Genomic DNA, 16,499 nt, shown 5'->3' on the forward strand with positions numbered 1-16,499 from the left:
AGTGAAGCGTATGGAGTCTCCAGGGTTGTAGACTCAATGGTTCTCGATCAGGATAGACCTCACCAACTCAGCAACTCCATAGTGACTGTGAAAGTAAACGGACATTCCACTAAATGCCTAATTGACACAGGCTCCTCTGAAAGTTTCATAGACTCATGGACTGTGCAGGAGTACAACCTAAAGATGTATCCTACCAATGATCGCATATTCCTCACATTTCATTTGCATTCTACACATATTCAACAACATTGTATAGTGCACTTGTTGTTTGAAGGGGGAGAATTTTGTAAAATATGCCTGTATATACTTGATGAATTGTGTCCTCTGGTGGTGTTGGATCTGAGCTTCCTGTTTCATCTTAAAAGTGTGACTTTGGTGTATTCTGGTTCCCTTTCCCCATAACGGTTCTGAACGAAGGGGCTCTAAAAATCAGAACCCACATGTTGGCTCTCCATATCAGAACCCACATGTTGGCTCTCCATACTTAATATCGACCCCCACCCCCTACCTCTGTTCCCGAATCTGTCCCCAGAATGCAAACCTATTGCTACCAAGAACAGAAGGTACAGCACAGCAGATTGAGATTTCATAAAGTCTGAGAAATAACGTCTGCTCGATGAAGGTATCATCAAACCTAGCACCAGCTTGTGGAGAGCTCAAGTGTTAGTAGTAAAAGGGGAAATCAAATCCAGGCTAGTAATTAATTATAGCCAAACTATTAATTAGTACACACTCTTGCACACATACCCCCTCCCTCGAATTTCAGACATGGTGAATGATATTGCACAATATCAGATCTGCTCGACCATTGACCTGAAAGCTGCTTATCACCAGCTGCCAATTCATTCTGAGGATCATCCATATACAGCATTTGAGGCTAATGATCATCTCTATCAATTCCAGTAAGTCCCTTTCAGTATTACTAACAGGATTTCTATCTTCCAGAGGGCAGATGGACAGAATGGTGGATGAGTATGGGTTGAAGGCTACCTTCCCCTACCTCAATAATGTCACCATCTGTGGCCATACCTTGGAAGAACATGATGCCAACCTCCAAAGCTCTGAACCTCACTTATAACTCCAGCAAGTGTGTGTTCAGGACTAAATGTCTGGCTATCCTGGGCTACATGGTGGAGAATGGCATAATTGACCCCGGCCCCGATAGTATGTGCCCCCTGTTAAAGCTCCCTGTTCCCAGGACCATGAAAGCTTTGAGGAGATATTACATCCAGTGGATCCCTCAATACACTGATATGGTTTGTTCATCCTCTCTTAAAAGCCATTACTTTCCCCCTCAGCTGAAGCCCAAACAGCATTTGACTACCTCCAAAATCACATGGTGAAAGTCGCCATGCACGCGGTGGACAAGAATGTATCTTTCCAAGTGGAAAGCGATGTTTTGGATGTAGCCCTGGGCACTACCCTCAACTAGGCGGGCAGGCCAGTTGCATTCTTCTCTTGAGTTGTAAGGCCACAAGCTCCGGAACCCCTCTGTGGAAAAGGAGCCTCAAGCCATTGAAGAAACCATGAGGCATTGGAGACACTACCTGGCTGGTAGGAAATTTACACTCCTCACTGATCAACACTGTCGCATTAATATTAAAAGGGCAAAATCAAAAATGACAAAATTGATAGGTGGAGGATCTAGCTCTCCACCTACAATTATGACATTGCCTATCAGCCAGGAGCCTTATCTAGAGGAAGCTGTGCCTCTACACACATCTGCCAACTGCAGTCTCTGAATAATGAGCTCTGCCATCCAGAGGTTACCTGCATGGCTCATTTTGTCAACACGCGCAATCTGCCCTCCTCCATGGAAGACCTCAGGGAAATGACCTTGTCTTGCTGGGTCTGCGCGGCATGCAAGCCGCTCTTCTACCACTGCAAAAGCACACATGATCAAGTCATCCAGGCCCTTTGAATGGCTCAGTGTTGATTTTAAGGGACCTCTCCCCTCCACAAACGAGAACATTTTCTTCCTCTCTATCATTGATGAGTACTCCCACTTCCCATACGCCATTCCATGTCCAGACATGTCCACTTCATCAGTCATAAAGGCCCTAGATTCCATTTTCACCCCGTTTGGGTATACCAGCTATATTCTTAGCGATTGGGGTTCATCCTTTATGAGTGACGAGCTGCGTCAGTACTGCTGTCTGCAACCTATGGGGGAACAGGCAGGTTGAAAAGGAGAATACCACAGTCTGGAAAGCTGTAAAACAGGCCCTGAAGTCAAAGTCTTCCAGAGTCACACTGGCAAGAAATTCTTCCTATGGAGTTCCATTCCATCTGGTCACTACTATGTACCACGACCAACGCTACTTCTCATGAGCTTCTATTCAATTTTGAAAGAAGGTTGGCATTGGGAACTACTCTGCCAACCTGGATCACCACTCCTGGACCAGTCCTTTTCAGGAAGCACGTGAGGAGAAGCAAGACCGACCCCGTGTGGAAAGGGTGAAACTACTCCACACCAATCCCATGTATGCCTATGTGGAGTACCCAGATGGCAGGGAGGACACCGTCTCCATCAGGGACCTGGAACCCACTGGAACAGAGTCTCTGTTGCCTCAGGTGCCCTGCGAACCATGGAGCTCATTCTTGCCGCCCCCCAGTCAAAGCCTCAGGGGATCTGGTTCAGGAGGAAAGTGCACCCTCCTCCACCTTCAAGCTGGAGACTCAGCCCTCCTCTCCTCCCTCACAATGGGACAAAGAGTCCAAGGCCCTCGGTGCTAAGGTTCTCCACCAGGATCTCCAGACCCCCGGACCGCTTAAATCTGTAAATTTGTAAATAACTGTATATTTTTCGACTTTTTCTTTTCTCTATCTATGTTCTCTTGTCGTCATTCACAGACCCTAAATTCTGCAGGAAGGGGTGAATGCAGTGAATTAGAATTCACTAGTAGTGTGTTGTGCTAATGGCTGGTTCCGCCTCCTGACTCTGCCCCCATCTGCTCACATATAACCCTGGTTTCCCACCTAAACCCAGAACCCTTCTGAAGACTACTGTGAAACCCTAGCCTCAGTTATAAGCTAATAAAAGTGGTTGTTCTCCCTCCAGTCGTGAGAGCTTTTATTCGTGGTACAAGGGTGAACACCACGGCAGTGCTTAGGATATTCTTTGGGGCTCATATAGTGAGTTTAAGTTCCACATACAAAAAAAAAGATGACAATCACTTTTATGGGAATGCATGCCAAATGTTCCCCAACCTGAATCCTTGCAGAACTGCAAAGTCCACTCGCCATTGAAGGCAAGGAATGAGGCATTAAGGTCAGGCAAGGGATCCAGGTATGACCTCCGCAAAGCCATCAGAGGTGCCAAGAGACAGTACTGTACTGAACCAAATTTGAGTCCCAGACAAACCTCGTGGACACTAGCTTCTTGTCGTAAGGCCTTCATGCCATCATGGGTGACAAAGCAAAGCCAGACAGATGGCAAATAATAATGCATCCCTCCCTGCAGAGCTCAAAGTGTCCTGTACTCGCTTTGAACAGGAAGCCAGTGATCCAGTGGCACACACCAATTCAGTCTCAGAGACACCTACACCCACAGTCACTGCTGTAGACATCAGATCGGCCTCCTGGCAAGTGAATCTGCAAAAAGCAATTGGCCCACATGGAGTTGCTTGACGTGTTACCAAGCCTGTGCAGACTGACTAGATGGGATATTCACATATATCTTGAACCTCTCCCTTCTACAGACAGAAGAAACTGCTACAAGAAAGCTAAAGGTGGCCATGCAGTGAACTGCAGTGCCATTACCGTTGTAACTAAGGTGAAATGACGAAGAAGAGAAAGATTTGCAATTGCGCATATGCGAAAAGCTGTGCATGCGCAGATTGAAGGAGATCGAAGACATCGCTAAGGAAGACAGTCTGTTTCAATTGCTGCCTTCTGAAGGTGAATTATTTTGCTGGATTTCAACGTAGCAACGATGAAGAGGGACAAAAACAGGAAGAATAAGTGACTAAAGAAGATGAAGAAGAAGATACAGCTGCTGCTAGAGGAGGTATTAAAGTTCAGAGCAGAATGGAAACTCAAAGAATAAGTCCTGTGACATCTTATGAGAGCTTAAACAAATTAGATTGGTTATTAAATAAATCAGAGGAGAAAACTAAGGGATATTACGTAATTATAAATAGAATGCAAAAATATTGAAAAGATATGTAAGATAGAGTTAAAAATGTGGAATTTCGTCTAGAAATGGTGCAAGATAGAATGGAGAAAATGGAAAACATCACTGATGCACTTGTTGAAAATAAAATGATTATCTGAGAAACTGGATTTAATAGAGAATTTTTGTAGAAGGAACAATATCAAGATAGTTGGTCTTAAAGAAGGTGATGAAGGAGGTGATAAAACCTTTTTCAAATGTTGGATCCCAGAAACTTTTGGACAAGGCCAATTTCAATGAAATATTGAAATAAAATGGCACATAGAGCTTTAAGACCTTTTTCTGCATCTGATCAAAGGCCATGACCCATATTGATAAAGTTTGTTCACTTTCAAGTTCGTGAGAAGGTGTCAGAACTTGCAGCAAAGCAAGGCAAAGCAAGAAGGGGACCATTGGAATATAATGAAAGTAAAATCTTCTTTCACCCTGACATTAATTTTGAACTGTTGAAAAAGTGGAAAGAATTTAATCCAGTGAAAAATACTCTTTTTAAGAAAGGTTACAGCTTTATTCTACATCATCCTGCGACTCTCAAGATTTTCATTCAAGGAGGACCAAGTTAGTTTTCTACTGGTCCCAAGAAGGCACAGGAGTATACAGATACTCTGCCAATTATTCCACGAGAGGCTGAACAAAGAACAGCACAATAAGTGGGAGTATGAAATCTTCCTGGACTTGGTTGAGTTAAGATGAATAATTAGATATGAATGGAAGTAATAATGAGCATTCAGGGAAACCGGAAGATAATGATGGACATCTACCAAAACACTGTGTGGCTTTGGCCACTACCCATAAAGTAGGGGGGGGGGGTAATGCTGTTGCATATTATTTTAACAACATTAGTTTGAAGGGGGGAGAGATTATTGTTCTTTTTACTTTCTTTTCTTTTTCTTGTTACCTTTATTGGTTAGATGTAAATATCTTGTTATAAGTCTAAAACTGGAGTTGGAGTGAGGTAAAGGGGAGATGTTTCTTTATGGAGGATGAAAAATGCATTAATGAATAAATTATTGAATGTTTTAAGTTTTAATATTAATGGGCTTAACTGACCAGTGAAAAAAAGTGTATTAATGCATATTAAGAAAATGAAAGTAGATTGTAGATTTTTACAGGAAACTCATTTAATTGAAAAAGAATGCCAGAAGTTGAAAGGGGATTGGGTAGGACACACTGTAGCCTCTTCATTTAATTCAAAAGCAAGAGGTGTATCTACCTTGATAGATAAGAAACTTCCAATTAAAATCTCAGACACTGATATTTTATGATTCACCATCATATTTTTTTCAGAATACTAGACTTTTATGAATATATATGCACGCAATGTAGATGACAAAAGATTTATACAGGAAACATTTCTGAACTTGGCAAGAATATACTAATTGGTGGGGACTTCAAATTTTGTTTATACCCAGTCTTACACAGGTCTACCAGAGTTATAGTGAGGGCTAAAGCAACATTATCATTGACAAAAGATTTAAATTTAATAGATGCTTGGAGAAGATTCCATCCGAGAGAAAGAGATTACTCATTTTATTCAAATCGTGAAGATTCTTATTCTAGGATCAGATTCAAAGTAGAATCCAACAAGCAGAATATTGCCTCTACTGATGGTAATAACAATGGTGGATAAAGAAGAATCAGATTATAGATGGAGGTTAAACTCTGTTATTAAAAAGGAATAATTTTTTGAATTTATTAAAAGATAAGAATTTTTTAAAATGAATTCTAATTTGGTTAGAAATAAATTTATCTTAAAGGATGTAATGAAGGCATATTTATGTGGCCACATAATAAGTTATACCTCAAAAATTAAGAAGGATTATATAAAGGAAATAGAACAATTGGAGATGGATATAACAGGTTTGGAAAAGGATTTACAGAGACGAGTTTGTGAGGGTAAACGAGGATCCCTTATTAATAAAAATCTTCAATATAATAACTTTACAAACATAGAATAGATAAAACGATGAAGAGAATAAAGAAAGCATTGATGAGATCAAAGCAGAGGTACTATGAATTAGGTGAAAGGGCACATAAGGTTCTTGCTTGGCAATTAAAGTCAGAACAGGTATCAAGAATGATTATTGCAATTAAGAATGATTTTAATGCACATAAACCTCAAGAAATTAATGAAAATATTAAACAATTTTGTACAAAATTATATCATTCGGAATCTGTAAAAGATGTTAATAAAATAGATAATTTTCTACACAAATTAGTTTATCTAAATTGAATTTGGAAGATCAGAGAGAATTGGATGTTCCTTTCACTCTAATAGAAGTTAGGGAAGCATTGAGTTCTTTACAAAGTAATAAATCTGGGAGAGGATGGCTTCCCATCTGAATTTTACAAAGTGTTTAAAACTTATTGATTCCTCAATTTATAGAAGTGTTAAGACAGAAAGAGAAATGCACCTTACCTGAATCTTTTAAAACAGCAATAATAACTGTGATTCAAAAAAAAGGATAGAGGTCCATTAAAGCCATCTTCATATAGTTCTATACCTTTATTAAATGCTGATTATAAAATATTAGCAAACCGATTGACAAAATATTTACCAAAGTTAATTAATATAGATCAAATTGGTTTTGTTAAGAAAAAAAAGTTGGCAGACAATGTTACCAGATGATTAAGTATCATTCATTTAGCACAGAAAAGGGGATATTTAAATAGCAGTGTCTTTAGATGCAGAAAGGGTGTTTGATAAATTATTTAAAGTTCTTGAAAAATATGCTGTGGAACAAACATGTATAAATTGGATTAAAGCCTTGTATAATGGACCAAGGGCTAAAGTAATAACAAGTTTCTGATTTTTTTCAATTAACTAGATCTAGTAATCAAGGATGTCTTCAGCTTTGTTTATTTTAGCAATAGAACCATTAGTGCAATTGATTATGTGAGATGCTGAAATTAAAGGGTTCAGAATTGGTAGAGAGGAATATAAAATTAATTTATTTGCAGATGATATAATTATCTATATGACCAAATCAGAAATGAAAGATATGCTATAGTATCTAGTTACAAAGTGAATTGTGATAAAAGTGAGTTATGCCTCTTACTAAGGGTGATTTTATGCATTACAAAATAAATACTCAATTTAAATTGCCAAAGAATAGAATAAAATATCAAGGGATTTGAATAGATAACAATTTAAATAACATTTAATTTGAATTACAATCCCTTACTTAATAAATTTGATGAAGATCTATAAAAATGGATGGATTTACCTATACCTTTAGAGTTAATTGTATCAAGATGAATATTTTTCCAAGGTTACAATATCTCTTTCAATCATTGCCTATATCTATCCCAAAAAAGTTTTTTTTTGAAGTATTGAATAATTACATAAGAATGTTTCATTGGAAGAGTAAAATGGTGAGGGTTTCATTAGAAAAATTAACATAGAAATTTCAATTGGGAGAGTTACAACATCCCAATTTCAAAACTTATAATAAACCAGCACAAATGAGATTTCTCTCTTCTTTCTTTGAGGAAGGAGAGAAACCAACGTGGATTAAAATAGAGCTGGATAAAATGAGAGGGATGATGTGTGAAGATTTTTTTATAAACGAGTCATGAGATAGGAAGATAGGAAGATAACTGGAGATAGGGAGACTCCATTGCTGAAACATTTGATTACAGTATGGGATAAAATAAATGTTGAAATGGGAATGAGGAATAATGTAATTCATAAAATGCCATTGACACAAAATAGACTGATGTTATTTATGATAAATAATCGGCTGTTTGAAATTTGGTTTTCTAAAGGAATTAAAGAAATAATGGACTATTTTGAAGAGGGAAAAGTAATGACATTTGATCAACTAAAAAAAATAAGTATGCAATACAGAATAATACAATATTTTGATATTATCAAATAAAGAGATATTTAAGTGGTAAATTAGGTCCAGTAATGTTATTGTCTGCTTTATGTGCATTATTGCAAAAAGGAATGTGAAAACAAGGAATTCATAGATCTCGGCAGAGATGAGAAATGGATTTAAATATTAGTACTGAGGAGAAAAATTGATTAGAACTCTGTCATGATAGTATGACATATACAATAAATGTTAGATATAGATTAGTATGTCAGTTGCATCTTACCTCATATCAATTACATAGACTGAAATCAGATTTATCAGATTAGTGTTCTAGGTGTAATCAAGTGACAGTTACTTTTTTACACTCCACATGGTCATAACAGTTTTGGATGGAACTTGGAGCATTTTTAGAATGGGTTATGGGAGTTAAATTCCCAAAAGTCCTATGCTTTTCTTATTAGGTAATGTAATTGGGATAAGCCAAAAATTAAATTTAATGTTTCAAAAATAATTTGTGAAAATTGCATTAGCAGTTGCAAGAAAATGTATAGCAGTAACATGAACATCGAATTTACATTTGCTATTGGGTAGATAGCATGCTGAAATTCATTATTGTACAGCTCATGAGAAGATTACATATAATTTAAGAAACAGATATGATTCCTTCATGAAAATTTGGTGTCAATACTTACAAATTCTTGGTATTAATTTATAAAAGCTATCCCCTAGACCTCTGAGAACCTTATCAGCTCATTGGAGTCAATTGATTAATGTATGATTAAAATATAAAGGTATAAGTTTAATGAAATTATGGAAATTTATTTACTTACTTTTTCCTTTCTTTTTAGTTTTTAGTTTTTTTGCCTTTTCATTTCCTTTCTTTTTTGGGTTTATTATTTGGGGGGAAGGAGTGGACGGGATAGGAAGGGATTATACATATAAAAGATGTATTTTAATTATGTGGTAATTGATTGATATATTCTGTACTTGGATTAATACATGTGTGGAATTTAAATGAGATATTTTTAAAAAGCAGACGAGTTTGTGAAAGATCTTCCAAGAGCTTTAGGTGGATTGAAGCTACTGCCACTTTATTCTAGAAGGACTAAATATATGAGGGGGTGGGGAGGGGAGATGAGGTTCTAATTCCTACTGGATCGTGTGGGCATTTGTGAATTAGGTCGCAACCCATAAAATAAAGGGAGGTTGTGTTTTATTTAAAAAAGACTTGCTGGGGGTGTGGGGTGTTACTCTGTTTATATATAGTTTTAACTGTGGGAACATGCATTTCTTATTGTAAACATTTTCTTTTTTTCTATTTGGATAGCCAGAGGAAATGTGCACTGACACATCAGATAATGAGTAACGGAGTTGAGGGAGGAGGTTTGCAGGCAAAGGTGGAGGAAGTAATGGTTTATTAAGATAATACAATGAAATTCATAAATTTTAATGTTAATGGGTTACACAGAGTGGTGAAGAGAAAGAGGGTATTAATATATATTAAGAAATTGGTAGCTGACAGCTTTTTTGTAAGAAACTCACCTAATTGAAAGAGAACATTTGAAATTAAAAAGAGATTGGGTTGGGTATGTGGCAGTCTGCTCATTTAATTCTCAGACTAGAGGTATGGCAATTCTGAAACAAAAATCTAATCAATTAAAATTCAAAATGTAGTAACAGACCCTGCAGGGAGATATGTGATGGTACATTCTCAAATATATTTGGAATTATGGACCCTTCTGAATGCACCAAATGTGGAAATTTATACAACAAACATTTCTTAACTTAGCAGAAGCACATGAGAATATTTTAATAGGAAAAAAATTGTTTAGATCCATATTTAGATAGAGGAATGACAAGAACCAAAGCAGCAAAGACTACATTGGTATTGATGAGAGATTTGAACTAAATAGATGCATGGAGGAGAATTCATCCTATAGAAAGGGGTTATTCTTTTTATTAAAATAGGAATAATTCTTATTCTAGAATTGATTTATTTTTAATTTCAGCACAAATGCAAGGTAAGATTTTAGAAGCAAAATATAAAACGAGAATTTTGTCTGATCATTTCTCTTTATTTATTGACAATTATAATGCCTGATAAAGAGAAATCAGTTTATAGATGGAGATTGAATTCATTATTATTAAAAAGAATGGATTTTTGTGGTTTTATTAGGAGACAAATTAAAATATTCTGTGATACGAATTTGAACTCTGTGAATGATGTTTCTAATATGGTATTAGATTTTAAAAGGATACTTGAGAAGACAAATTATAAGTTTTACTTCTAAAATTAAGAAGGAATATATGAAAGAAATAGATCAATTAGAACAAGAAATATGGCTTTGGAAAAGTTCTTCAAAAGAGAAGTTCTGAAGATAAAGGTAGACAACTAATTAATAAAAAGCTTCAATATAATATATTAGAAATTTACAGAACAGTAAAAGCAATTACAAGAACTAAACAGAAGTATATTATGAGTTAGGCAAATGATCACATAAAGTACTTGCATGGCGATCAAAAGTGGAAATGGTTTCAAGAATGATTCATGTCATTTAAAATGATTTGAATGTTGTTTGTTATAAACCTCAAGAAATAAATGAATATTTTAAGAGTTTTTATTCTAAATTATATAGGTCAGAGTCTTTAAAGATTAAAATAAAATGGATAGCTATCAGATTACTATTTGAATGGCAATAGATTAAGAGATGGGGAAGTGCAGAAAGACCTAGGGGTACTTGTACACCAGTCTCTGAAGGCGAGCATGCAGGTACAGCAGGTGGTTAAAAAGGCAAATGGTAAGTTGGCCTTCATATCAAGAGGGTTTGAGTATAGGAACAAGGATACCTTACTGCAGCTGTACAGGGCCTTGGTGAGACCACACCTGGAGTATTGTGTGCAGTTTTGGTCACCTTATCTAAGGAAGGATGTTCTTGCAATGGAGGGAGTGCAGAGGCGATTCACCAGGCTGATACCTGGAATGGCAGGAATGACTTATGAGGAAAGATTGCGCAAATTGGGATTGTACTCGCTGGAGTTTAGAAGATTGAGAGGGGATCTCATAGAGACATATAAAATTCTGGCAGGACTGGACAGAATGGATGCAGATGGGATGTTTCCAATGATGGGAAAATCCAGAACCTGGGGCCATGGTTTGAGGATAATAGGCAAACCATTTAGGACCAAGATGAGGAGGAATTTCTTTACCCAGAGGGTGGTGAATCTGTGGAATTCATTGCCTCAGAGGGCAGTAGAGGCAGGTTCATTAAATATATTTAAGAGGGAATTAAATATATTTCTTCAGTATAAGGGTATTAAAGGTTACGGAGAGAAGGAGGGGACGGGGTACTGAACTTTAAGATCAGTCATGATCTCGTTGAATGGCGGAGCAGGCTCGAAGGGTCGAATGACCTACTCCTGCTCCTATCTTCTATGTTTCTATCAGATAAATGTAACTAGATTGAGTATGGAAGAACAAACAGAATTGAGTGACCATTTTACACAGCCAGAAGGAGGCAATGAGTTCTTTTTTTTTCAATCTCCAGAAGAAGACAGTTTTCAGTCTGAATTTTATAAAGAACTTAAAGATTTATTGATTCCTATTTTTATGGCAATGTTAGACCAGGTATCAATAACTCATACTCTCCCAGAATCCTTTTCAACAGCAATAATGATTGTGATACCAAAAAAAGTCCTTTAAAACCTTCATCTTATAGACCTATTACATTATTAAATTCAGATTATAAGATTCTTGCCAAAATATTGACAAATGGAATGATTAAATTATTACCGAAATTAATAAATATGGATCCAACAGGCTTTGTAAAAATGAGACAGTTTGTGGACAATGTGGCTAAACTAATTAGTACTATACACTTAGCACAAAAAAGAAAGTATTTAAGTGTTGCTGTTGCTGTGGCTTTAGATGCAGAAAAAACAGTTAATAGTTTGGAGTAAGAATTTTTGTTGAAGATCTGGATAAATTTGGATTTGGTCAAACTTTTATAAATTGGATTAAGTCATTATATAATGACCCTAAAGCTAAAGTAGTGAGTGACTAATGGACAAATATCTTCCCCATTTCAATTGACAAGACCCAGTAGGCAAGTATGTCCCTTATCTCCATCTTTGTTTATATTAGCTATAGAGCCACTAGCAAAGGCAATTAGGAATGATTTGGAAATTAATGGATTTAAGGTTGGTCAAGAAGAGCATAAAATTAGTTTACTTGAAGATGATATTCTAATATATTTGACAGAGCCTGAGACGTCCTTGTGAAAATTATATTTTAAATTAGAAGAATATGGTAAGATTTCTGGATGCAAAATAAATTGGAATAAAAGTGAAATTATGCCCCTTACAGAAGGAGATTATACTTATTGTCAAATAAATCCCCAATTTAAATGGGCAAAAATGGGATTAAATATCTATGGATTCATGTAGATAATTTTTTTAAAAATTATATAAATTGAATTATTTGCTGTTACTCAAAAAGTTTGAAAAAATTTTTAAAAATGGATGACATTATCTATAACATTAGTAGGAAGGGTTAACTGTGTTAAGGTGAATATATTCTCAAGAATACAACACCTTTTTCAAACCTTGCCTATATTATTACCTCAAAGGTTTTTTCAAGAATTAAATAAACAAGTAAGGAAATTTCTTTGGAAAGGTAAAAAATCAATAGTTTCTATAGAAAGATTAACATGGAAATATGAATTGGGAGGCCTACAGCTTCCTAACTTAAAAGAATTATTATCAAATGTTGAGATTGAATGACAAATACTATTTTACATCAGCTATATTTGACACCACAAAAATTGAATAAAATGAAATCAGATTTATCAGATCAATGTTTTCGAGGTGGTGAAGAGACAGTAACATTTTTTTGCATTGAAGTTAAAGCTTTTTTGAGTGAACTTAGGGAATTTTTTTTAGAACAAGTTGCAGGCATTGTATTTCCACAAAACCCAAATTTATTTATATTGGAAAATATAGAAGGAACAAGACCTAAGTTGAAACTATCAATATACCAAATGAAATTTGTTAAAATAGTATTAGCGGTGGCAAGGAAGTATATTGCAGTGACCTGGAAGTCACATTCAGATTTGGGTATGGGAAGATGAAATGCAGAAATTCAAAGCTGTATCCTCTTGAAGAAAATTACATATGATTTGAGAAATGAACATAGTATATTTTTGCAAATTTGGAGCCCATATATGCAAATTTTAGGTATAAATATGTAGCGATGTTCTTCTAGCCTCTTGAGACTTGTATTAACCTTCTTCCCTAAATTGATCATATAACCCTTGCTGGAATCCTGTGTGTTGGAATGTGATCCTTCAAGCAATCCATGAAGCTATTTCTTTTCTTTTTCTTTATATTATTATATATCCTTTATATAATATATATATTTCTTTCAAGTTGGAGATTGAAGGAGGTAGGGTATGGGAGGGAAGGGAAGGGGTTACAACCATCATGTAATTTTGAAATTCCCTTTAAAGTTTAATTCCTATTGTTTTATATAATCATTTATTAATTACATGTATGGAAAAAATATTTTTCTTAAAATCTGGTCTTGATCCACTCCAATTTACTATATACATTCATGACTTTATTGCCAAACACAACACCAACTCCATCCATAAGTACATGGATGATACCATCGTCTTAAACAATGACATGTTGAAATATAGAAGGGAGATAGACTTGTCCTGGCTTGGTACCAGGACAACAACCTCTCTTTCAACATGAACAGGTCTAAGAATCTCATCAAGATCTTCAGAAGAGGGGTGGAAGACAATTCCCTGCCTGCATTAATGGCGTGAAGTTCGAGATGGTAGACAGTTTTTAAGTTCCTCACCATAAACATCTCCAATCACCTGTCTTGGTCCACTCATATGGATACAATAGTCAAGAAGATGTGCTACTTCCTTTGAAGCTTGAGAAATTTTGGCATTTGAAAGGTAATTGGTAGGAAATACTTAGTGGTTCTCAACCTTTTTCTTTCCACTCACATACCACTTTAAGTAATCTCTATGCTATTGGCGTTCTATGATTAGTAAGGGATTGCTTAAGGTGGTATATGAGTGGGAAGGGAAGGATTAGAATTACTGCTCTAGACCAAATTGTTACTGAAACATTTTGCTTGGAAAAAAATTGTCATTGGCCCATTTCCTTTGGAGTTATGAAACTGCGCACAACAAGTCAATTAGGTCCAATTAAAACAGTGGTTTTCAAATTTTTTCTTTCCACCCACATACCACCTTAAGCAATCCCTTACTAATCACAGAGCACCTATGGCATAGGTATGTGAATGGAAAGAAAAAGGTTGAAAACCACTGATTTAAAGGGACATGATACAGATACAGGTAAATAGGAGTAGCTCTGGTAAACAATTTGGTCTGCATCGATGAGTTGGGCTAAAGAGTCTCTTCCCATGCTGTATGATGTACCTGAGTGGTATGAGAGATGCTGCTTAATTGGATGAAGCCCAGTTACTTTCTTCCACTCTTGCAGATTGAGTTTTACAGATGGATACCTTTCAGTAGCGTGCCAGACAACCCTTCTTAACTGTCATCAAGTGTCTAAAAATCCATTACTTTAAGAATGAATCTTTGTTATCATCCTCTTCACATTGGTAGGACAAACAACAGACAAAAAGTGTACATTTTTGCAGAAATGATTGAGATTAAACAGCATTCTGTGGTAAACCTGGCTCTGAGGTTCCTTTTTCTGTCCACACTAAATGGAAATACGTTTTGCAATTTGAGGTGAAAGATATATAGTTAATTTAAAATAAATTTTAAAATGCTGTTCTGATGCTCCTTTTTTTTCTGATTTTTTTTTCAGCTATGGAGGAATGTTAAGTGTGTACATAAGAATTAAGTATCCTAATATTGTGGAAGGTGCACTAGCATCCAGTGCACCTGTGGTGTCTGTTGCTAATATTGGATATAGCTGGCAGTTTTTTCATGATGTGACTAAAGTGAGTATATGCAGATAAGTGTGTGTTTCTTTCTCTTTTGAAATGAGTGTTGAGCAGTTTTTTTTTTAAAAAAAAGCCGATTTATTGCAAAAATCTAAATTATCTAATTTTCAACGCATTCACAAATCTCTTTAGGTAACTGACTTAATAGTTATAGTTTTGTTATGATGTTTTTTCCATGATTCGTATACACAGTATAATGAGCATGGTTGGTTAAGAAATAGTGAGATTGCAATGAAACAGAGCTCTCCAATGATAATTCTTTCAAGTTAGAATTAAATCAGGTTAGGTAGCAAGTAGCATTTTGATGCAGTGAAACACAAAAGTCTGCAATCACTGGTGATTGTAGTAAAAACACAAATGCTGGAGGTACTCAGCAGGTCTCCCAATCTCTATGGGAGGTAAAGGTCACCTGAGGAAGGGCTCAGGACTGAATCATTGGTAATACACCTTTACCTCCAATGGATGCTAAGAGACCTGCTGAGTTCGTCCATCATTTCTGTTTATTAGAGTTTTTGTTTTTGCAGATTCTTGACTTTATTAGAATTTATCATCTTTACAGAAAATGCAAAGCCCTTTTTGCTTAACAAACAAATTTCTTATTTTTTTCCATGATTTTAACAAAAGCTGAATATATCTGCCAAATGAGTGGGTTTGGAATTGTTTAATACAGCAAATAGAAACCTATAGAACACTACACCACAACACATGCCCTTCGACCCTTGATGTTGTGATGACCTATTATACCAATAACAAAAAAATGAGGCTTTCATCCATGTCTAAGAGTCTCTTAAATGTCCCTAATGTTTCAGCCTCCTTTACCATCCTTGGCAAGGCATTCCAGGCACCCACAACTCTCTATATAAACTTAATCCTAATGTCTCCCCTAATCTTTCCTCCTTTCACTTTTTACGGATGTCCTCTGGTGTTTACTACTCCTGCCCTGGGAAAAAGGCACTGGCTGCCTACCTCATCTATGCCTCAGAATTTTGTAGATCTTTCATCCATCTTTGCTCCAAAGAGAAAAGCCCTAGCACCTAACCTTGGCTCATAAAACATATTATCCGATCCAGACATCATCCTGGTAAATCTCCTCCGCCCCCACTCCATAGCTTTCACATCATTCCTGTAATGTGGTGATGTGAACTGAACATAATACTCCAAGTTTGGTCTCACCAGAGATTTGTAAAGTTGCAACATGACCTCTCAACTTTTGAATTCAATCCCCCTATTAATGAAGCCCAGCATCCCATAGGCCTGCTTAACTATCCTATCAATCTTGAGAAATGTATTGATTTGGACCCCGAGGTATCTGTTCTTTCGCACTGTTAAGTATCTGACCATTAGCCCTGTACTTAGCCTTCTGGTTTGACCTTCCAAAATGCATCATCTCACATTTATCTGGATTGAACTCTATTTGCCACTCTTTCACTCAATTCTATACCCTGTCTATATCCTTTTGTAACCTATGGCAACCTTCAACACTATGCACAACTCTTCTAATCTCTGTAAGATC

At 36.1% G+C, this 16,499-nt stretch overlaps 1 protein-coding gene across 6 annotated transcripts in view; it reads left to right on the forward strand.

Annotated features, from left to right (window-relative positions):
* dpp7 (dipeptidyl-peptidase 7) overlaps positions 1-16,499 on the forward strand; it is a 126,606-nt gene that overhangs the window by 54,002 nt on the left and 56,105 nt on the right. For all 6 annotated transcript variants that reach the window (XR_011356799.1, XM_069935745.1, XM_069935724.1 and 3 more), the window contains exon 4: positions 14,848-14,983. Coding sequence is in view for 5 of the 6 variants with exons in the window: in XM_069935745.1 (XP_069791846.1) it covers positions 14,848-14,983 (136 nt within the window). In the remaining variant the exon portion in view is untranslated. The remainder of the gene's footprint in view (positions 1-14,847; positions 14,984-16,499) is intronic.

This window comes from Narcine bancroftii, chromosome 1 (assembly GCF_036971445.1).
Source record: "Narcine bancroftii isolate sNarBan1 chromosome 1, sNarBan1.hap1, whole genome shotgun sequence".
In the NCBI taxonomy this organism is placed as follows: domain Eukaryota; kingdom Metazoa; phylum Chordata; class Chondrichthyes; order Torpediniformes; family Narcinidae; genus Narcine; species Narcine bancroftii.